Genomic DNA, 23467 nt, shown 5'->3' on the forward strand with positions numbered 1-23467 from the left:
ACAACAGCCAGCCAAACTAAAATTCCACAAGTAAAACACAGAATTCAGCCTACAAGCCTAGACACAGCAAGAGTGTAATTTGGTGCTTTACCTTAATTTTTTTTCATACCAATCATACAAGATCACTGGAAACCTGTAATTTCATTAAGTTCTCAATTGTATTTTGTTAATTTCAGAAATGCTGTTATGAATTACCAAAGCCACCTCTATTTCCCAAAAGCCACTAGAGCATTGCTTTGCCATTCCCATGGTGTTAAAATACCATCCCTTGAGTTCCCAGCACATGGTTTTGTTTGAAATGCTGAAATACTGGTAGGCAGAGGAAAACTGATAGCAAAAAAAAAAAAAAAGCTTCACTAGTAAAATTTTGATAAAAACAAAAAAGCCCATAAATATCAATGCAAAATTTGAGGAAACAAGGAGAAAATAAAAGAAGGAAGAGAAACAATAAAAGTTCAAATATCTGGAAAATGTGATAAATTTCCTAATTGAAAATCATCGAACTCTTAAAATTTTAACTGTTTTGGTTTTGAGTCTTTTAAATTAAGAACTAACAAAAGCTTTTTGAATATATTTATAATATATTTTGCAAATTTTATCCAACAATTCAGAACACCAATCTCTCAGAATTAGACATTTGTCAAATGTCTGGAAAACATTTTTTTTCTGAAAAAAAAAAATGACTATGCATATTTGCTTACCTGGTCAGCTAAACAAAATTCACTAGCTGGAGCAGAACACATTGTAAAAGAAACCTGCAAAGAGGAAAAAAAGCTTCATTATAATTTATTTATCTCTCTCATATTTTTGATGAAAAAATGTAGTAATGAGTGGTTATCCTTATATAGAAACTGCAAGCATCAATATCATTCTAAATGAAAAGCCTCTGAAAATCTAGCAGGTCCCTGTTTGTTCAGAAGATTCCTGACTGTGTGGCAGGATTACACTTATAAACAGAACTAAACTAACCAGATATACCAAACCATGCTATTTAAAGAAAGGTTTCTTAAGGGTATCTGTTACATAGCTGATATCAACTTTTGTATATTTTTATTCAAATCCAAATATATAACTATCATAACTATAAAGGATACTCATACATTGAGATGGTGAAAAAAAAAGGTAGGTATTTCTCATTAAATGCTCTTCAGGGCACTGAAATACACAGAGTTACTTTACTTTCTATAGTATTTCAAGTAAATATAATGTCAAAAAAACATTATTAAGACTGTTATGTGATGAATGTTAACATCAAAAAATGCCAAGTTTTTAGCCTTCCTGAGCAACTTTTATTTCTTCAATGAGTACAGAATATGCAACAGTTTTTAATTACTTAGTCACACAGTATTTCCATGGGAACTCCTCTTGAGCCTGTGCCGAAAGACATTCAAAAAGTTCAAGCACTGGTATTTTGTGAAATTTCATTGATTGACCTGTGGTTTGGAGAGACATTAAATAAGTAGTATTCAAATCCTCATAGAAAAAAAAAAAACAACAGTGATAATTTTGCTATGGTCCATATATTCTAATCATGAATGCTTTAACTGTGTTGCAAACACTGCACAACTCAAGTTCAGCAAATTCCTTTGCAGGAATAACATTGTCCCAGATGAATTCCTCGATGCCAAGAAATCAGACTGAAAACTGAATAATTTGGGCCACATGGACTCATTTTTTGCAGAGGACCCAGAATTATACCAGATTTTATATATTCAAGGCCCTGCTTGAAGGTTTCAGTAGCAAAAAACACTGAGCACATTGCAAATAATTTTCTTGATAAGTGAATACCTAAGGAGTGTGTTTGGATTGGATATAATCTTCAGAAATTCTGTTAGGAAGAATGATATCTGCCAGCCACTATCACCAGCTCCAGTGCTGGAAGATGCAGATGATCCTCCTCAAGGTCAGGGAATGACTGACAGCACATTCCATCCTTTCTTTATACTCTTGTGACAGAAGGGTTTTTTAGGAGCGTTCCACCAGACATCTATTGACCCCAAAGGAAGAAACACAGTTTTAATCCTGGATTCTGGAAGCTGAGTTTTATAATTGGAAGTGTAAAAACAACGTCAACAAAAGACTCTTGAAAAGGATTATAGTGAGACAGAAAAACAGCTCTTTTACCTCTCTACCAGCCATCTGAGACAGTAGTTTCTGCCATATGGAACGTCATTCCATGCATGTGTGTTGGCCAACATGCTCACATCTTTCACTAAAAGGGAAACTACTGACCATGATGCTGAGATTTTGGAATAGACCAACGAACAGCAACAAGAAAAGGTACAGATGCAAAGTATGTCAAATCAGCCCAGTATTCAGCAAAACTGAATATTTATATACAAATAAGTATATATTGCTTAAAATAAAGGTTTCTCTTGTTACATTAACATCTTTCTGATGCAGTCAGGCTACTTTTATCTTAATTCAGAATCTATGATGTAGGTCAGACAACTTTGAACTGAAAGGGCCATGTCCTCGCCGTTTCCTCAGCCATCTGCCTGTTTGTGACTTTTGAGAACATCTCTCTCATTTCAGAAAGACTTATTGTGTGAGTCCTAACCACAGCCCTGTTACTGGGTTTGCACCACCAGACAGTGCATGTAACTGTAGATAAAACAGTTTCTCTGCTCAGATCTAATAGCAGGGAAACAGTTTAACAGCAAGAGAGTTTGAGCAAATGCAAAAACAGGGAAAAGATGACTGATGATGGGATAAAGGATAAAATAAACTGGTGAGTATGCTTTTGCAAGATTTGCTTAATAATTCTTATTCTGAGGTCCTACATGGGAATTAGAACTACTATGAAAAAAACCCAAAACAAAAAAACCCTGATCTAAAACCAACAGAAAACATAACCAGAATCTGTTCTTTTAAGAAAGCCATGTTTGCATGAGAAGGACTATCACTATGTGCACTAAAAGACAACAGCATTTGCCACTGACTGTTCATCTCCCTTTTTTTCCTGACATGTTGTTAGGTCACCAGTTATGTCCCACCAACCTCAATCACTCATGTTAGACTCCAGTACCAAGCATGGGTGCCCCTGATCATTACATTTGTTTAGCATTAGAGAGCAAACTATCTTTGCCTGTTAGACTTCTGGGCACTTTTGCTGTTCCTTTCAGTAACAACGTCATGTGCATGCAAACTTGCAAGAGTAAATGCACTCATGAGAGATGGGATGCAATTTGCAGATTTGGCCAGGTCGAAGAACTGTGATGGCCACCCATCCCTGCTGATGCTGACATTGCTACCAGTACTCCTGAACCAGCCAAAATCCCCAAACCTACGACTCTGCTCTGGGAAAAAAAAAGCAGCAGCTCCACTTCTTTCAGAGCAAAAGATACTGCTCACTCCTCCTTAGTCGACTTATCTCTGCTTTGCTTAGAGAAAATAGTTTTAATTCTTTACCTTCTAGTGAATCACAAACAAATTGTTTTCCCTCCTTGCTCTGGAGGAACAGGCATCATAAGGAGTCTGATGAAAGACAGGGTTTTTAACTTGTGATGATGTCCAAGCAAGAAATGAAGCAAGTTTCCCTTCTAAGTTTCCAGACACAGTCACCAAATTCTTATTTTTGAATTGAGCACATATGATGTAAAAGGCATCAAGTTACAGGAACAATTACCATGCAGTTCTAAAGATACAATTTTCACAATCCCTTTAGAGGAGAACAGTATTTTTATTCTCTTTTTATCCCTCAAACATTTAATAATAATCCTATTTTATGCATATTAATTTTAAGTCATAACAAGAATTGGAAAGGTATTGATTTCAATGGGAGTTAAGGGCTAAATATCTTTATACGGAGCCACAGCCTTCATCCTATTAAATCTCTACATTTATTGTCTGCACACAAGTCATTATAAAGCAGGCATTACTCAAGAAAGAACTCAAAAGCAAGAGAAAAGCCCAATTAACAAGGAATTCAATGCAATTATGGAAGTTCGGAAGTTGCCTGGGGTGGTGTTTGCCTGTAAATCATTGGGGAAGATGAAAAGGGAAGAGTTTGTTTCATCCCCACTTTCAAAGTATTATTTTCACTTCAGGTCCACATTGTTAATTTTTAAACCTGAAGTATCAGGACTTCTACAAAGTCACAGGTTAGGAACAAAGATGCCATTAACTGAGTTTCTGGGGGATCTTTATTTTGCAACACTCACCAGTGCTGGGGTTACTTTTATCAGTAGCTGGAGTCCTTGTCTCTAGCTCTTGGATATTTGTACATAATTAAACTGGCTTTTCTGACCCTAGTCCTGTAGACATTAAAACCAGCTCAGCACAAACAGTCCTGGAATTCACATTATAATGCCTGAATTTCTTCCATCCCATTCCACACCCACTTATGTGGAAAAGGGAAAAGAATTAAGAACAGAGAGCCTACAGAAATTCACACTAGATAATTAAAGTAAGGACTTTTTAAAGTATTAAAATCAACCTTATTTTATTAATATGGACTCAAGTCTTCCTATATAAATGGCTTTGTACATTGTCTACCTAACCACAGATAAAAGAAATCAGTTTAGATGTCTGCTTAAAAAACTTGGGAAAACAGGAAACATCACAGTTGAATACCTTTGTGGTAACATCAAGGCATTTCAGGACAGCACAGATTTCATTGCACAATGCTTTTATGTCTTTTTTCTTTTTTTTTTTCTTTTTTTTTTTTTTTTTTTTTGGTATAATACTGCAATGGGCTTCTTACACCTTACAGCAGCAACACACTGGTTACAAACACAATAACAAATATTTCCAGTGAACTTTGAGAGCTGCAAATTCCTGCCTTTCAGCATGTCTCTGTTTTAACCCCTGTGTCAGCTACCCACAGCTTTCCATCTTGGAATTGGGTTCCTGTTCTCAAGATGGATTCAGATACACCATGACCACTCTGACATTTATTTTCCCAGTTTTTATCCCTAGCACTACTACCCTAGAATACAACCAGTTGAACATAACAAGTGTTCCCAGGATGTTCCCAGTGCTCCTGGGACACTGATAACTCTACTCAACAAACTTACACATTTCAGGAGGAAAAGGCTAATTATACTGGAGACTGTAATAAGTGCATGCAAAAAATAGCTTAAAGGTCCTCTAAATTTCATAAAAAATGCTGACAATCATTGAATTTAAATGTTTAAAAAAAATACCCATTTTTAATGCTTGTTTCCAGCTGAACAGGGTCAATCTGAAAAGACTGAGAAGTCATATTTAATTTTAAAAAATCATAAGAAGTCACCCACTAGTACCTCAGATACTAATAAAACTGGATTGGATAATTGTGTAGGCAAAAAATGGTGTTCGTGTCATTTTTTGTATTTCAAGAAAACAGTAAGGTATGAGAGGAACCAAACTCTTTCTTTCTTTCTTTCTTTCTTTCTTTCTTTCTTTCTTTCTTTCTTTCTTTCTTTCTTTCTTTCTTTCTTTCTTTCTTTCTTTCTTTCTTCTTCTTCCTTCCTTCCTTCCTTCCTTCCTTCCTTCCTTCCTTCCTTCCTTCCTTCCTTCCTTCCTTCCTTCCTTCCTTCCTTCCTTCCTTCCTTCCTTCCTTCCTTCCTTCCTTCCTTCCTTCCTTCCTTCCTTCCTTCCTTCCTTCCTTCCTTCCTTCCTTCCTTCCTTCCTTCCTTCCTTCCTTCCTTCCTTCTCATTTGTGTGATAAAAATCACAAACTATTTAAAGCGATTTTCATCGTATGGATTTTCAAATTCCTAAAAAAAAATTTATTTTGTGAACGGTTGTCTCAAAAGCATAATACAGAAAAGTCAATCAAATATTTTATTAAATGAATTTGTGTTCTTCAAGTTTTTTTGCAAATTATGACTGATTTAGGGGTAAAAACCTAATTTTTCCTTCCCCAGTGAGATCTATTCTACTTTCTAAGGCTTCAAGCTCACTTCAGTTTTTAAATTAGGGATAAAACTAAACTCAAACATTGGCTTTGCTAATTGCAGTCGGAGTCCTACAGCATGTTGTACCCAAGCAATGACCAATTTAACAACACAAAGCTGTTTTCATTTTGTTAGTAGTAGTTTCAGTCACTGCTGCAAAAAGAAAGGACAAAGTCTTTTAAGTCTTTTTTACTTCTAAAATATTTAAACCAGTATTGATTTTAATATATTTGCTAGGGGTTGAATTGCATTGTAAACCCATTTTTGCGTCAAAAGGGAGAAGGAAAACCTCTGCTGCATTTGGAGGAGGATTGGAAGGCATATCCACACCTCCCACTTAATCAGCATTCCCTGCAGCTCACTCCCCGTGGCAGCTACTTTTGGAGTACCCAGAGCAGATATACAGGCAGGCAACTCCCCTGGAATTCACCCTCTTCATCTCCCTTCAGTAGGCAAACAGCAGATTTCTGCTTTCCTCTTGTTCCCTGCAACTTCTCCAGCATCCAGAGTGTTCTCCCATGGAGAAGAAACCCCTCATCCAAATGCTAGCAGAAGAAAAACTATCCTATTCCAGACTGGGGAATACAAAATGCTACACAGGAATAGTAGCTCACAAACTGATCTTAAATAACTCATTATAGGTGCAGAGCAACTCCAGTAAGCCATACTCCAGGAAAAAAAAAAAAAAAAGCACATCCTGCTCAGCCCTGGCTTATTACATTAGCATTTCTTTTTGATTTAAAAAAAAAATCCAAAAAAAACCACAGAAGAGTAAGCACTATATTAGTTATTTATCTAGTAGAGTAACTTGGTTAAGATTTTTGGCGTTGATTCAGTTGAGCTTTGTAATTTGTCTTGTAACATTTTTCAATATACCACATGAATGGAAAGCTGAATTTCAAAGAATAGAAAAGCCACAAGTTATATAACAATGGCTGCAAAGTGGAATTTTTTAAAATTCATACCAGGTATAATTAGCTCAATAGAAAATAATCACATTATGTTTCAGTGTATCTTTAAAATGTTCCAGATGTTTTATGTTTTCAGTACTTCATTTGTATTTACTTAAATCCTTCTTAAACAAGGTTTGTACAGGAACAGTACATAGACCTGACAGCTAAATGCCAAATTGCTCATTTTTTCACTAGGGTGACTAAACAGGAGAAATTTATATTCTGTTTGCTGCTCACCCCCTCCAACAAACCAAACAAATACCTCATCTAGCAAATCTATCTGCATATAGTGTTGTAAAGGAGGTGAGATGGGATGACATGTCACTGTACTTTTGTTTTTTTCCTATTAAATTGAATGGTCTTAGGAAAGCAAAGAAAAGCATAAAACAAGGGAAAAGTCATCTAATCCCTGCCATTCTCAAAGATAATTCTCGAAAATTTCATCTTTCAAATCCAGTCAGATACTCTCTGTACTTACACTTTATCCTAAAGATTATTCTCTACCTTAAAATTTTGATATCTGTTCTTAGAGAAATCCCAGCTCATCTTTCCCGGCACAGCTTTGGTATCCCAGCTGCTTTCCCTTTTGTTGACTGCCTCGTCTCTCAGTATTTTTCCACACAAGTCACATCCCCCACCCATAACTATTTTTGCATCAGGAACCTGTTGCCTCCATGGCCAAGCACTTACTTAGGACGCACTTTGCGCTATCCTGACAGAGGAACAAGCCGTGGTTCCGTCGCCCATGGACAGCCCGGGGTCTCCTCCTGGGGCCCGGCGCAGACAACTGGAGCTGGTGGAATTTACAGCACCACCGTGACCTCTGCCTTTAACCTTGAAAGAGCTCTGTTATCTCTAGAGCACCCTTCTTCCTCCGCTAAAACAGATTCCCTGCAGAGGTTTTTCAGCTGGAGAGAAGTATTTTCAATAATTATTCTTCTTCTGATTATTCTGCTACAGAAATCTTCTCACACAGAATGGTTTTTTTGCTGCAAACTATAAATCTTCTGATTTAGGATCCTTCTGTGATGTTCTTCTCTGCACAACTTCATCCACAATATTACTGTTTCACTAGTTAAACAAAATAAATTGACATCAGTATTTCAGTAGCTGCTACTGTTACTCTCTCCATCTTCTCTAACATATTCTCCCTTTCGCTATATTGTCTACCAGAAGAAAAATCCTTCTGTGGTTATGTCCTGTTGCCTGATTCTCTTCCATTTTTTTGTTCTTGCATGTCTGACTTCCAAGAAGAAGTATCCATTCTAGAAATATTCCTTCTTAAAAAGTACTTGCTTGTGTTGCTCCTCCACTTCCTCCTCTCTCAATGCAGAATTTCATAAGAGCTTTCTCTCGTTCCCTGGCATCTCCTTGGACCAAGCAATTCAATATTTCTCTACTTTAGTCATGTCCAGCCGCAGCTCAAAGAACTGCCTTCCACTAAGAAGTGTCTCTTGGTTCTTACACAAGAGCAGTTCAGTGCATTGCTGGTATTTCCATCCTCTTAACGTTCACTGGGCCTCTGTCTCCCAAGATATTAATGAATCCCTGGGGCATGGATACCACATATACACATTCCAGCCTAAACTGTGCTTTGAGGTACTTAGACAAGCTTCCTTACAGAATAAGCCAAGCACTTAACAAGCTTTAGGTATTTATGCCCACAACAGCCCTTTAAGAGATCCCTATTTTTACCTGATGGGGAACTGAGGCATAGGAAAACTACTTATGCTACTTAACATCGGGATATCTGTGATAACTCAGGAACCACGACTAGGTCTCTGATAACCCAGACTAGAATGCCAATCTAAAGACCATTCCTCCCACTTCCTGAGTGATAAGGGTTCAGCAAATCTTATGTACATAGATTTTCTCCTGCTGCCCCTGGAATGTTCTGTGCATAGATGAGCTATCTTGGCTGTCTTGAAAGCAAAAAATGCAGTGTCTTTTCCTCCCCCTATACACCTTTAGACAGAAACTGATTAGCCAGTAGTATTTTGCTGTGTGCAGCATTTTTTAGTCTTTGATACAAAAATTGATGTTCCTGTAGTTATATGCAATTAAAGAAAAACAAAACCAAAAAACACCCCAGAATAAAGGAGAGAAGAAAGAAACATGCTTCGTGTGGTTTGTGCACAGAATTCCAAAGCAACTGTAAAATCCATGCTGTTTTCAGTATCATCTTATTTCTTCTTAATTCCTTGGGAAAATATATCTCATCAAACCAGACTGTTCAACACCGTTTGTCAAAGCTTTCATCAAATACGGAGCAAAAAATAAAAATTCTAAACATTGTTGCATTCAGGACAGTGATACCCACTTTATTTACTGAAGACTGGGATTTTCTCCCTGCACCTGAGTCTGTTTAAATGAGATAGCTCCACTATATCATGAAGAAATACTGCCTACACAGAGATAGCAGCCAGAAGTAACTGCTATGACTTTGCCAGTACAACTCTTCAGATACAGAGTTATTACAAATTATTATCTCTATCACACAGGTAAGTTTGCTGAAGTGAGGGAAACGGACAGGAGAATGAAGAGGAAAAGGTGATGAAGGCAAATACTGCTTGTAAATCATGTGTCTAATGCAGACAAAATCTTAAAAAAAAATATTTCCAGTGAACCAATAACACTTCAGGAGATAAAATGTTTTTATACCTCATTAAACAAAATTCCTGTTTCCTAGGACTAAAACTGTAAAACCTCTATATCCAAGCTTATATGAACTTCAAAACAAACCAAATATTCTTTCCAAATAGCAGCAACTTTATTAAACAGGATATCTGCTTCTCTGATGCTAAATACTTTCCACATCCCATGTATTGAGGTAGTCAACCTTAGTCTATTATTTTATCTCTAACTTTCTCAAGGTAAGATGAAAATAATGACAATGAGGAGTCCAATATAGACTGCATCTATATTGGTTGTTTGGTCCTGTTCACATAACAAAGCATGGCTTGTGCACAGCTGAAACATCTCTTACCTTGTTCACTTTAGCATTTATAACCTACTATGCAATATCGAGAATGCGGAAAATAGCAGCTTAAAATTATATCACAGGAATAGGAAGAAGTGGCCAGTTGTGCTCCAGGAAAGAAATAACTGTGTTCCTAACTCATTTAATATGATCATGAAACTGTTTTTGCATAAAAATATAAAAACTACTGTAATGATCAAGAGGAAGTTTTGAGATCCATTAGCTTCTATAAATACTACAGCAGCAAATATTCTTTATGAGAAGCTATAGAAACACCACTGCTTCACTACTTGGGACACTTTTTACTTTTATAATGTACAGACAAGTCAGTTCTACCAATATATGTTATCCCTTGTTTCCATGTACACATCAGAGCCACAATGTACATTTATGTATAACAGACCTAGATTAAATTAGCCCAGTTTATGGATGTGTCCCAAGCTGCAACTTTTAAGTTGGATCACACTGAACCAAAAGAGGAAAAACAAACTAAAAAGAAGAAAAATTAATTAAACATTTAAAATGAGGCTCTGTGTGCCCTGAAGTCTGGCACAATCTTAAACCATAATGGCCATAAGCATGGTATTCTCAAGTACCAACACACTAAAATGTATCTAGTTTAATATATCTTACAGATGGCAGTACTTTGCCACAGAAAGGAGATCTGGTCAGGGAAGCACAGAAAACAATAAAAACTGAAGTTTTTAGAACTGGATTCTCAGAAACTGGCCTCCATTGTTGAAGATAGTCTCGAAGCAAAGCTTTTAATTTCCTCTGCATCTGTTGCCAAGAACACAGAAAACCTTGAAAGGAGGAGATGAATGAAGTGGATTTTGGAAGGCAAGGATTTGCAGTAGGATGCTCTGGTGTTCTCCCATGTCAAAGACAAGTCTGGTCTATTTGCAAAAATCTCAAACTACTGAAAGCAAAGCTAACTACTAATCCCCCCTCAATACATTTGCACAGGCTAGTGGTCTAGGGTACTCAGCCTTGCAGCACTCACAAAGTCCTTGTAGAAGTACGGTTGCATCTTTGTGACTTACAATTAGCTTTCCATGATTCGTATTTATCCACAAAACCACCTTAACAGAGTCAATGAAAAGGAAAGATTGGGTGACTTTAAACTAGCACCAAGAAAAAACTGGACCTCAGTCAGCAGAAGCCACTCCTTGCTTCCTGTGTCCCAAACATTCCTTAGAAAAATTCCTGTCTTCTGCATCTTCATCCTTTGTTCACTGGAGTTGGGGGCTGCAGGGGCAAAGCCAGGGGCAAGGGGCTGCCAGGACAGTGTGGTGCCAATCCCTCTCCAGCCCCTTCTTGCAGCTCCCAGTGTTGTCTTTGTGGCATAGTGGTTGCTCACTCCTCTTCCAGGAGGAGAATTTACTCCTAAGGCATTCCCACTCCTGGAAGAGAGATGGCAGAAGGCATGGCGAGTCACCGTGCCTACCTGCATGTCCTGTGGATGCACCACTTTGCCTCATCCTCCTCACAGGAGAGCTGGTAAAATCCCACATGAAGCCTGGGAGATTTCCACCTTGCAGTCTCTCACTGAAAGCAGAATTTGCCATCTAGAAGGAAGAGCAACTGGGCACAGAATGCTTTTGGTTTGGTGGGCAAGGCTCCTGGCAAACACAGGAACACCTCCAGCCTTCTGTGGTCTTCCATGCAGCACTGGACATACTGACTGAAAGCTCCTGGGAGCCTGTAAGGTTTCACAAGATAAACTCCAGAAATATTGTCGGATTTAAAAACAGAGAAGAAAACACGCACATATCTCTGCACATGCAAGGCAGTGCACAAACAAGTGGGCAAAACAAACCTCGTAAGAGCTTCCAAAGTTCTGCTTCATTTTTATTTACTGGTAAAAGAAAACCACTGCGCTATCATTAAGAGGGATATCTTTGGTTTGTGTTCTCCAAAAGGTTCAGTAGTCCTTTGATTAAATAGGACTGGGAATCACTATTATGAAGCAGTCATCATGGTAACACCAGAGAACCTCCCAAGTAAATTAGATCTGCACTGTACAGCACCAACTCAATTGAAGAGGAGTTATTTGCTCTTCAACCCATTCTTTAATGTGGGGTTTTTTCCTTTTAAAAATGTTGAGAGACTGAAAGAATGTTTTGTAATCATCATTCTGCTGCTGGTAGTGGAAATACTTGGTCAAGAAAAGCTCTGGAAGCTGTGTTGGGAGATGGTTTTTCCTATAGGATACTCATTTACCTATAGGATACTAATTTATTTTCAAAAGCTAGCTTGTCATATCACAGCATTTTTCTTTTCATTTCCTTGACCATTTTATGTTCAAATAAAATTGTTCAAATTATCTCATCAGCTCCTGGGTTTTAAAATATTTTTAGTTTATATCTTTATCTTTTTTATTCAATTTCCTAGCTCCTGAAATAGTAAACATGACTGTTATTGTAATCACGTAGCCACCTTGTTGTCACCCATAAGCAATTTAGTCCTAATTTCCTTGTGACATGTTCCAGGTTAAAGAAGAAAGTTAAAGTTTAAACTGAAACAATGGATTTTGTATCTTGATTTTATCCTACTCGAGCTCTTCCCAACAGCCATTGGATATACCTTCAGCTTCCAACCTGTAGATCCTTCCAAGGAAATCCTGCCCACAAGGCAGATGAGCCAAGCCACAATGAGCAGGGTGGTGCACATCACATACTGAGATATGCAGGTAACAAAGGGAAAGCTGCTACTTTTTTTGCAACACAATACGAAAGTCTACCTTAAAAACTGCCCAGAGCTCATCAGAGATGGCTGAAATTCCAATACTTTCTCCAGTGAATTGCTCAATACCTTTTTCCTCAATCTGCAGTAGATGAGAGCTTTTTAAAAAATGAGCAAGCATGACTCATTTTTATGACCAATGCACCACTCACAAAATGCTTTCCAACCAGATTGCAGTTCAAATAAGACATGTGTATTGTTGCAAAACAAAATATGCTGGCTGAACAGAATGTATTCATCTATATTAGTTTTTCTTTCTAAATCCAGCACACTGTGAGCTAAATTAATCTGCTGAGTGCTAAATTCATCTACAGAGAGCTACTGTAGATTCAGGAAAATGTTTTGAGTGCTGTAGCAAACAAGTCTCCCTCACTCAGGAGCCCTCTGTGGGCTGCTGGTGTTTTAACCATTTTGTCTACTTCCAAGCAAGGGAGCAGCTGATAGACGAGGGAAATGCTCATTGATTTGCAGGGGCAGCAGCACAGCCAATCAGCCCTAGAACGAGGCACAAGCATGGATCTCTCCAACTATGCATATTTATATGCAGCTGTCGTACCTCCAAGTCTCCAGTGAATACTGAGTGCTTGTGTGGTCACCAAGACACACAATGCTACCCTGCAGCCTGCTCTTGCTTCACGGTGGTAGGGGGAGACGGAATATACAGAAACACATTTCATTTTCCCTGGCTTGGCTACACCAGGAAATTACATGCCTAATACGAGTACACTGTAGCTGCATAAATTCTTAATACAGAGGCATTTTCAAAGGGCTAAAGGAAACAAACATCTTGCAAGAATTTATTTTCAGTAGGGTAGGTTGAGCTACAACAATGGAGTAACAGAGACAAGCATCTTGCCAACAGTGTCAAAAAAGCCCCGTGGTACTGAGGGAAGGGTAAGGGAAAGAGCCTTCCCTGGTGCTACCATGGTGATGCATGGGCAGCACCCAGAGATGTGTCTGTGAATGGGACTCCTCAGCTCAGAGGTGAGGCACAGGGCTTAGGAAGAGTGACAGGGGGTTTTCCTTTTGTTTTAGCAAACTCTGAGGCTTGAAAATATACCCCAAAAGAGAGAGGTCTGTGGAGCTGAAAGAGAGAAGTCCAAGTAGAGATGCAGGTAGAGAAATGGCTCTGTGAAAAGGGAAACCCAACAATCTGACATTTTTAGGGAGGCTGGTGAAGTAAATGTACCAAGGATTCAGAGGTGGTTGGCTAATTATTTAATGGTCGAGCCATTACTTGTTCACTGAAGTAGAATGGTATTTAAAGCTGTTTCTTACAGTCTGCGGGCACACAAAGCTTCTGCAGACTTCTATCAAAATCAAGAGCTGGAACTCAAACTGTGCAAAATCCAAAAAGAATTGAAACAAAACCCACAGCCTCCATGTACAGGTGAGAGGGGCCACCTCTGATCTGGCTGCCCACAACTGGGCTCATTGACAAATCCCTTGAGGAAAGTCTATCCTGGGATGAGTTCTCTTGGGGTCCTAAATGACAGAGAAAACTCCCTTCCCTTCCCTTCTTGCTGCTCAGTCCAAGTCACACTTGCAAACATTAAATGTTGAAATATAAAATAACTACAAACCAAAGCTATAAAGAAAAAAAATATATATAAAAGACATCTCACTGCATTGCTGGGAATACTTACATTTGCGATTCCCTTGCAAGCAAGCCACACTAAGACATAAAAGGGGAAAAAAAGAGGACAGGATAGAGTATTTTCACATCTGGTATTTACAATTCAAAAAAGAGCACAATTGGGGTTTATTTATTGTGGCAATCACATATAAACTTAACTCCTACTATGAAATTATTCTCATATTTTCAGTTCCAAAGAACAATAGAAAAAGGTTTCCACTAAATGTCAAAAGAGAAATCTTCTACATACTGTATATAGGCTAAATAAAACTGCTAATCTGAGAAAAATTGTTACAGAAATCTACATCATTGTAACATCAAACTCCAAGTGGTATTGTATCAAAATGATGAAAATCTTGTATGAATCAGGAAATGAAGCAAATGGACCTATTTTATCTTCTAGTTTATTACTGAAAATGGGTTTTACAATTTGCTGTGCATAGTTAAAGTGCTACCCAGACAAATTACAGCTGCTCTTTTAACCTGAACATGAGATGGCATGGTTCCAGCCAATCTGAAGTATGGTTTCTAGGCAGGATGTCAAATCTCAGCCCCCTGGGTTCCAGAATGATGGATTGAACCTTGAAAGTTGCAACAGAGCAGCATATGTGATTTCTGTACTGTATTTTGATCACTCATGAATATATTAAAACATGTCCATGTATGCTATTCAAAGCTTTGGTTTATTGCTTTAAACGATAGTTAAAAATAAATAAAAAAAAAAAGTAAACAAACACATACTAAGTATGCAATGCTAATTTAAAGGCAAAAGAACTGTTAATAAAATTGGGATTTTTTTTCTTTGTTTACTGATGAGGACATTAGCTAATGATGCAGCAAAAGGGCACCATTTTAGAAACTGTGTCTCTCATAGCTATCGGCATGATGAATTCCAGCCTAGGAATTCAGAAACAAAAAAAAAACCAGAAAGAAAAAAAAAAAAGAAGTGATGAATTTTTGCATTATCAACTACTGCAAGTACATAACAATTAATAATTCTTAAAACAGTTTTTGGCATGCAAATACACTATCCAAGTGTTAGATATCAGACACACTCTTCCACCTGCTCATTCTGACACTCCAAATGGGTCATAACTCCATTCCTTAATTTATTTTCCTCTTTTCTGTGTACCTTTTACCTTTGAGAACAATTTCCCTAAAAAAACTATACCCCAAAGTGCCCCTTAGAAAGCTGGGGGAAGGTGGAGCATACCAATGTCATGCATGGAAGCTGTTGGGGAGTTCACTCTGACTGTGTGCTTGAGGAGAAACTCCTTGGGCAGGAAGTCTCCTGCTCTGTGCTGAGTGTATCTAACAGAATGAGGGGCTCCAGGCTCAGGCTCTGAGTGCCATCCCAGTATGAAAATAAATCTGTTAACAACATCATTATATTGCACTTGGACCCCACTGAAATCTTTAACTCTTCACATAAATGCACACCAAAGTTTCCAGAATCAGGGATAGAGCACAGCTCCTAAAAGACTGGGGCAGCTTCAAGGGGAAAACACACTTTTAATGGAATAAAAAGAAAAAAAAAAAAAAAAAAAAAAAAAAAAGTGGAAAGCAAACCTACATCAATTTTATTAATGATTTGTGCAACTCTGCATTTTAAAAAGATCCTAATTTAAGTGTTTTTCAGCTGGTTAATGTCTGCCTCTAGGACATGGTATTAAACACAGTATTAACATTGTGACTTTTCTGCATTTTCATCTTCTATGGTTTTAGTCTTCACAATCCTCTTGTTTATGATAACAGCAAAAATACTTTGATTTTTAATTTAGGAACAGAGCTACCAAGTTCTGTTTTAAGGTCGGCTTTGAATACTACCCAAAATACATATTATCTACATATTTTATATCATGTAAGTACAACTAATACAATTTCAGAATCTGGTTGATTTATGTTTCTGTAAGACTATTAGCTTACAATCTCCTACATTTTTAAAAGTTATTACATTAGCCAAGACCATATTACAGATTTAGACAGAAAACTGAGGCAGGAAGGCACCTCAGCAGGCTGCTCAGGGCTGTGTCCATCAGATTTTAAATATCTCCAAGGATGGACACTCCACAGTCTCTCTGAACATCCTGCTGCAATGTTAACCACCCCAAGTAAAAAGCTGTGATTTTTTTTCAAATTGCCTTTAAATATAATTGCTTATCAACTTTTCACTGAATACCACTGAGAAGAGCCTGGCTCCACCTTCTGTACTGTATCACATTAGTTTTGTACATATATCATGAACATAATGTGCTGTATTTGAACATCAGAAACTCAAATGGCTAAAGTTCATTAGCTTGCAAACATGCCTTCCCATCTTTCTGGTTAATTTTTAGCAGGCAGTTGAGGGCATGACACCAAGAACAAAATAAGGAAACAAATCAAGATGTTCTAACTTAAAAAGAAAGATGGCAGAAATTCTTATTATGTTAGTCTCCTGATCTTTGCTTATAAATATGCACAGAGAAACCAGAACTGACTGGGTGAGATTCAGATTAGATCCTTGGGGTTTAAAAATATCAGATTTTTTTTGTTAAGTTTCAAAGGAAAGCACTGAGATTTCTTTAAAACCTAAGGCATTTCAAGTGTGAAAAGCAAGCCCTTTAGGTTTTCATTTGTTCTTCAAACAACACTCTGGACTTCAAAATAGGTTTCAAAATTTTACCATATTTAAAATTTCTAATATCTTTGTTGCTACTGAACATTCCAAAAGAAGGGCTATGAAGAAACATCTCTTAAACTGGAAGTAGAATTACACTGAAATTAAAAGGAAGCTGCAGTCAAATTCAAAATTTATTCAATAGATGTTTTTAAACATCTTAATTTAAGAATGTCACTGTCAGACACTACTTGGAATTTGCAGTCTTTTGGAAGTTTGCATTTATGATATTTGATGATTTTATTTCCAAAAAAAGTGCCTACCAGACAAGCTGCTACTTAGCAGTTGACTTTTTTCTTAATGCCCTAAATCTATGTATGTTGCCAGGATATGCATCCATAAATAAATCTACCAGTGGGGTTAGGTAAAGTTAATTCATCAGCTGTAACATTTGACATGAGGATCACCAGAGGTAATTGATTATGCTCTACATCAAAGACAATTTTGAATGAAATCTGTCTAATATAGGCTACTGCTGCTCTTGGCCAAATGAATCACTGTGACCAAATGACCTCCACAGTTCCCTAATAACAGTATGAATTTGTCTTTTATTTTTAACTGGATGATTTGGTATTTTAACTGGCCAGTATTCCAGGCCCAGGATCCTACACTTTATCATCCTTATGCTCAATTTGGTGCGAATTGCTGAAGATTTCATTCTTTGATGTCCTACAAACCTGGGATACTGAAGTCTTATGTATTAAAAGTTAAAGCAGAGAGGACACAACATCAGCAACTCCTTCAAACAGTTTTCCCACCACTTTTGGAAAACAAAAGGAAACCAATCCAACAGAAGGCTACATACCTTTGTGCCTATTCCATAATTAAATTCTCTGCTGGGAAAGGCACAAATGGCAGAGGTTGGATCCCGCTGTGATACAGACACAGGGACCACAAATGTTTCAGCCAAAGCAAGCCAAAGAGACAGCTTTCCTCTGCTTGACACAGTCTCTGACTCAGGCTATTACTTATCACACCCCATCAATGAAATTTGGGCTATACTGAAATCAATGGCAAAACTCTTGTTCAGCAGGGCCAAATTCTTGCCTAAGTTTGTTACTGATTTTACAACACTGACAAAATCTAGTATCCTATTACCAAACTCTTAAGGCACCAGCTGCCTTCCTGTTTAGGATCACACCTTACAATCATGTTTCCCCAATTATTAAATTGATATTTGTAGCTGTAAAAAGGGAACCAAAGAGAAAATAAAAAGGAAAGCAAAAATAAAATAAAAGACCGCTGCTAATAGTTAGCATATATGCTCTAAGTAAAACAAATGAATTAAAGCCACCAGTTTATTACCAAAAGGCTTCTTTTCTTGGAATGGAAACTAAGTTCTCTTTTGTCTTTTTTTTCCCTTTATATTTTATTTTTTGTTACTATTCATTATCATTAAATTTCCTGTAATTAAAATTGCTGAATTAGAAACACATGACTGCTTATGAAGCCAATGTTTCTCAACATACTGAAATCCCAGAACAATGTTTAGCATGAAAAAGCAGATCAGCTTTAATTATAGCTATAGGATTTATGAAAACTTTGCACAGCTACAAGCTCTGTCTACTGCCCTACCTGTACCTGTAAATATAAGCTCCACACAACTTGAAAGCCATCACACACAGCATGGCATTATAATTTAAAAATTCAGCTCCCAAAATGTGTGCTGATTTGCCTTCCAAGAGTTCATATAATAAGTTCAGGATATACATTATTTTAAACCATCTCAAAACCACTGATTTTTATGAGAAAAAATATCAAGAAAACACTGCTGAAGCAATATATATAAATATATAGATACACCTCGGGGCTCAATCATTTTCCTGCCACTCCCGAATTTTTATATAGTTTGGCTGATGATTTAGCAATTGCAAATTCAGTTTATAATGAATTATTTACCCAAACCTGCACCTGTTAGATTTTTTTTAGCTCCACCTTATACCTGCAGACCTAAACAAAAATTACTCATTTTTTATACCACAGTAATGAAATACTAGAAATTCTTTACAAGTAATACAACAGGCTCTTTCAAAAACACAGAGAATCACAGTTCCTAGAGAGAGATGCTCCCTAATGATACTGTAAATGTGCTCCCAGGTTCCAATGAGGCCAACTGGCTCTGAAATGCTATTCTGCAACTACACAAGGGCAATTCCAACCACATCTGGTTTTCACCTCCAGTCCAATCTCTGATATGAAGAGGAGCTCTTCATGTATTATCCGACTGGCATTTGGAAAAAATGCAAGAGGGCTTTGCAGAAAGCCATTTGTGTATTCATAATAAGCAGAAAAAAGTGGGAATGAACTTTATGTGGGAAGAGCAAAGTACAGTCTTTTGAGTGCAAATCTTTTCAGCTGTTATTTTATATGCTTGGGCTATTTTTGAAACACACAAAAATGGCTGCTTTTGCATCCTTCAGAGGATGAGCACTGTATGTGTAAAGCACAACCCAACTTCTACATTTAGCTTAGTCCTTCAGATGGAATATTGACTTTTTCTTAGATTTATAATAGAAGTTATAACGACGTAGGAGTTGGTCTCCAGGAATAAAACTGACTAAAATGTATGCCAAAATACATAAAAGAGAACCTTGCTATGTATAAACTTTCAGCAAATATAATGGAGCAATAGGTTCTCTGAGACACAGAACTTGTTCTTCCCAGATTAAAATATAGAAGGTCATTGTTTGGAGTCATACAAGACTGTCCCTAAATAAAAGGCAATGTAGACTTCAAAGCATATGGAGACTATGCCCTACTTCAACTCTTGGAGAAGAGAGTGAGGTGGGAATTTTGAAATTTGCTTCAGGTCAGTTAGGAGAATCCTCCTCTAATTTTCCTCAGGCTTAATAACACACTTTACAAGAGCTCAAAACCAAGGGCAATGATTTTCCTATAGCTCGGCTTCTGGTATCTAATGTATTTATTTAAGAAGGCATATTTACATGCCCATCAATGGACAGAGAGGCTTTTCCAAAGATAAATTCCAATTGCCTCATTTTCTGAACTGTCTTTTAACATCAGATTATGGAAATATTTCCCAAACTCTCCAAGAATGGGTACCTGAGAACAATATAACAACATAAAAGGTTTCAATGAATGATTATTAATTTCTACTTCTTTGCTTCCACTGAAGGTACAGTAAGTAAACTTTTTATCCTAGAAACCACAGGAAATTTTTGAAAACCTACAATTGAACTATGACAGTAAGGGATGATTTCAAAATGTTAGAAAATACTGCATGGCATGAGTAAAGACAGACCGAGCTGAACTAAAGCACTGCAAAAACAAAACCACACAAGGATCTCATTTAATTACCTGCATAAAAATAAACTTTGAATAACTTAATTGAACAGAAATGCCTTATGACACTTCTTTATTTGAAAAAACCCTAAAGCTATGCTTCATAACCACTATTAGCAAAATCTTTGCAAAAGCAACAATCAAAAGTTAGTAAACAAAGAAGAGTCCAGTGCATGTGTGATGCAAAGTTTTCCAACATGGAAAAATAGGCAGGAATACAATTGGAAATGAGCAATAGGAAGGGATTGAGCAGAACAGATCAAGATAGAAGCAGGGAAAATATGAGATGCCCCAAAGTGGTATTACAGGGAGCACTGGACTGTTTAAAAATCCAGAAAAAAAACTTCCCAAATGGATTTCAGAATGAAAATGTGGCCAACACAAAAACCCCAAGTGATGCCACTACAGATTTCTCGTATGACAGGCCTTTATTAATTTAATGCTGAATTTTAAATGCACTGTTCTTTTGGAGGTTGAACTCTAAAGAAAAACAAAAGTAAGAGCAGTAGATAAATCAGTAAGTTAAAGAGAAACACAGAAAAAATCTCCTAAAAAACCCATGGGAATTATATACAGATTTTTTTTATTTCAAACCTGAATTCTTAATTTAACACCAAGGTCTTTTGTTTTCCTGCTGCTAATAAGGTGGTGGAAATCACTTTGATACCACTTTTGTCTTCTCAGAGGTAAAGCCTGAAGTGTTTGATAATCAGCAGACTCAAATAAATGAAAATCATCTGTATAACAAGACCACTAGTCCTTCCTAACTTCTTCTCAATTAGTGCATTGGAAATAAATCCTTTCAACATTATTCTGGCATATTTTCCACCAGGGTATGGTGCACACCATCTTTATATAGGTCATTTTTCTTACTAATGTGATATCACATTAAACTGCTGAGAACAGTTGTTATACAGTCAACAGAACAAAAAATCAGAGTCTGTTTTCTTGTTTTAACTGAGGCTTTATGTGCCTACAGCTAACAAGAAGAAAAACAGAAACCAATGTTCATGACTAGAAAATAAACAGAAAACTGCTGAACTAGTAGTTTAATTCTAGGATAATGGGCCTGATGCTTCCGCTTCTGTTTTGTAAATATTTTTTTAAGTATTTCCTATATTTCCCATTGAAAGCTCTTTTACTGTTTTCAGTTGTGTCTCATTACCCATATTGTGTATAAGGGGGGAAAATGACTTTGTTCTGGCTGGAAGACTTTCTGTAAGATGACACATGATTTACACCAGGACATCTTAAAAATTGTATCTCTGAAAGAAATATTGACATTTAACTTGAGATTTAGCAGGCAGGGGGAAGCATATTTCAGGTTCTTAGTACCAAAAAATCTTGGGTTTATTGTTTTGCAGAAATGCCACCTCAGAGACAGAGTAAAGCAGCATTTCACTTCTAATTTCATCTGCCAGTTTTTCTGGTCTGAGAGCCGTACATCATCAGCCTCCCATGCCACCATAATCACTTCCTAGGCTGAGTAATTCCTCAGCCCTTACTGGCTCATTGCTCAGGAACACACTCTAATGCAGTATTCCAGTTTAAAACACATTTTCAACATACACTTCTTGGATGGAATGTTTCATTGGTTTGTACCAGGCAAAATGTCAGAGACCACAGAGGTTTGATTTGGGTATGCTCTGAAAACATTGAAATCTTACCCAGGATTTTCCACCTCCTTGTGGTGTCCCCTTCTCCTCTCTCTTTCATAACTTTGGTCACAAGACACCCCTATTTGTTTCCTTCTTTGCTCCTCAATTTCTACAATCTCATCACAAGCCTGACATCTACTGTAGACATCCTTGTGCCCTTCAAAATCCACACTAAACTCAGATTTTTAATTCTGATTCCTTGGATACTGTTTCTCTGTGAGTTTTTTTTGACAATAACATGTCTTCTCAACATCTTCTTGATTTTTAAAAGTAATATAAAAAAAACAGTTTGCCACAAAAAAAATCAGTTTTGTTCTCAGAAGATAAATTAAGCTTTGAGTTAAGTACAAACCCAGCACAGAAGGGCAGCAGCAAGACCAGATACTGCCTCTTTCCTACATGGGTTGCATCATAATTTTGACCTCATTTTTCATCTTTAAGGTGCTCAAATAGAAGTTTTCAGCACCTTGGCAAACCAACCACACACCAGAAAAATTCAGGGTGCAGCAACATCAAAAGTATTGTCTAACACCTGAAAAAAAACCCACCTGTGCTGAATTCAGCAGTAGAAAGCTGGAAAAACTTGGGAAGTCTATAGCTGATATGAAAACAAACAGTTCATAAAAGAAAGTAATTTGTTCTTTGTTCTATTTTTTAACTCAAAGAAACAGAAAATTTTCTACCTGAGAAGATTAAAAGAAAAAAGAATATTCAAAGTCCACACCACTCAAGTGGATTGCACTGCTTAAAAATAAGCAGGTACTGACTAGAAAAACTAGAAATCCTTTCCAAGATTCCTCTTTGACATTCTGTGGTACTACTTTACAGTTTCAACAGGATGAATTTTTCTAAATTTTCATACAACTATGAACCAGGATCTGGTGATCAGTTGGTCATGTTTTAATATTATCTAGATATGTCTTTAACTGCAAAGAGTTTCATTTGCCTTGGAAAACTCCAGTTTTCAGTGCACACACAGATTCTCATGCACACCTTCAGTAACCTCACATTTCCTAGTGATCTGTAGGTAATATGAAACCTTTTTGTACCTAAAGTTTATTTCTAGCATCCTTCTTGCTATAATTTAAGACCACATGGTCTTCACTCCATCATGAATGATATTGTTTTACTTTACCAACTTCTTTCCTGTCCTTCATAGAGTTGGGCTTTTTTTTACTCTTTTTTTCTTTTCCCTCAGTTGTATTCAAAACACCACAAATTGGAATTGTTTTTCATTTTCTTCCAGAAAGCAAACGTCTCCTACACACCCTTTGCTGCCTCACTTCATTTATTTTTGTTGATGTTTTCTATTTGCTCTACTAGACTTGGTTTGGATGCCTTGGTGTATTTTGTCTCCATCCTATGTTTGCTTTCCAGTTTGAGAACTTCCTGGCAAACAGGGTCTGTAAATTTGCTTTGTAGAGCACTGAGGCAAACAGTCAGGACTTAGTGAGGAAGACACCCGGTTGCTCAGGAGGAACAGGTGTTTATTATCATGTTAAGGATTATATTCTGCCCTAGTAATTCCCCCATTCACATCAAAAGAGCAAATCTGAACATTACTTTGAACACTTTGGACAAGAAATTATCTGCATAACTTTGATGACATTTGATGCATTTCTCAGTGTCCAATATCCACCATATTTTAAAG

At 37.1% G+C, this 23467-nt stretch overlaps 1 protein-coding gene across 36 annotated transcripts in view; it reads right to left on the reverse strand.

Moving 5' to 3' along the window:
- LOC115492903 (uncharacterized) overlaps positions 1 to 23467 on the reverse strand; it is a 531227-nt gene that overhangs the window by 270636 nt on the left and 237124 nt on the right. For 17 of the 36 annotated variants that reach the window (XM_072923227.1, XM_072923230.1, XM_072923232.1 and 14 more), the window contains 2 exons: positions 11263 to 11517; positions 702 to 755 (listed from right to left, as the gene is read on the reverse strand). In XM_072923227.1, coding sequence (XP_072779328.1) covers positions 11302 to 11517 — 216 coding nt within the window. In that variant the 3' untranslated portion in view covers positions 702 to 755; positions 11263 to 11301. The other 19 variants (XM_072923306.1, XM_072923297.1, XM_072923299.1 and 16 more) reach the window with 5 other exon arrangements.

Source organism: Taeniopygia guttata, chromosome 1 (assembly GCF_048771995.1).
Source record: "Taeniopygia guttata chromosome 1, bTaeGut7.mat, whole genome shotgun sequence".
In the NCBI taxonomy this organism is placed as follows: Eukaryota; Metazoa; Chordata; class Aves; order Passeriformes; family Estrildidae; genus Taeniopygia; species Taeniopygia guttata.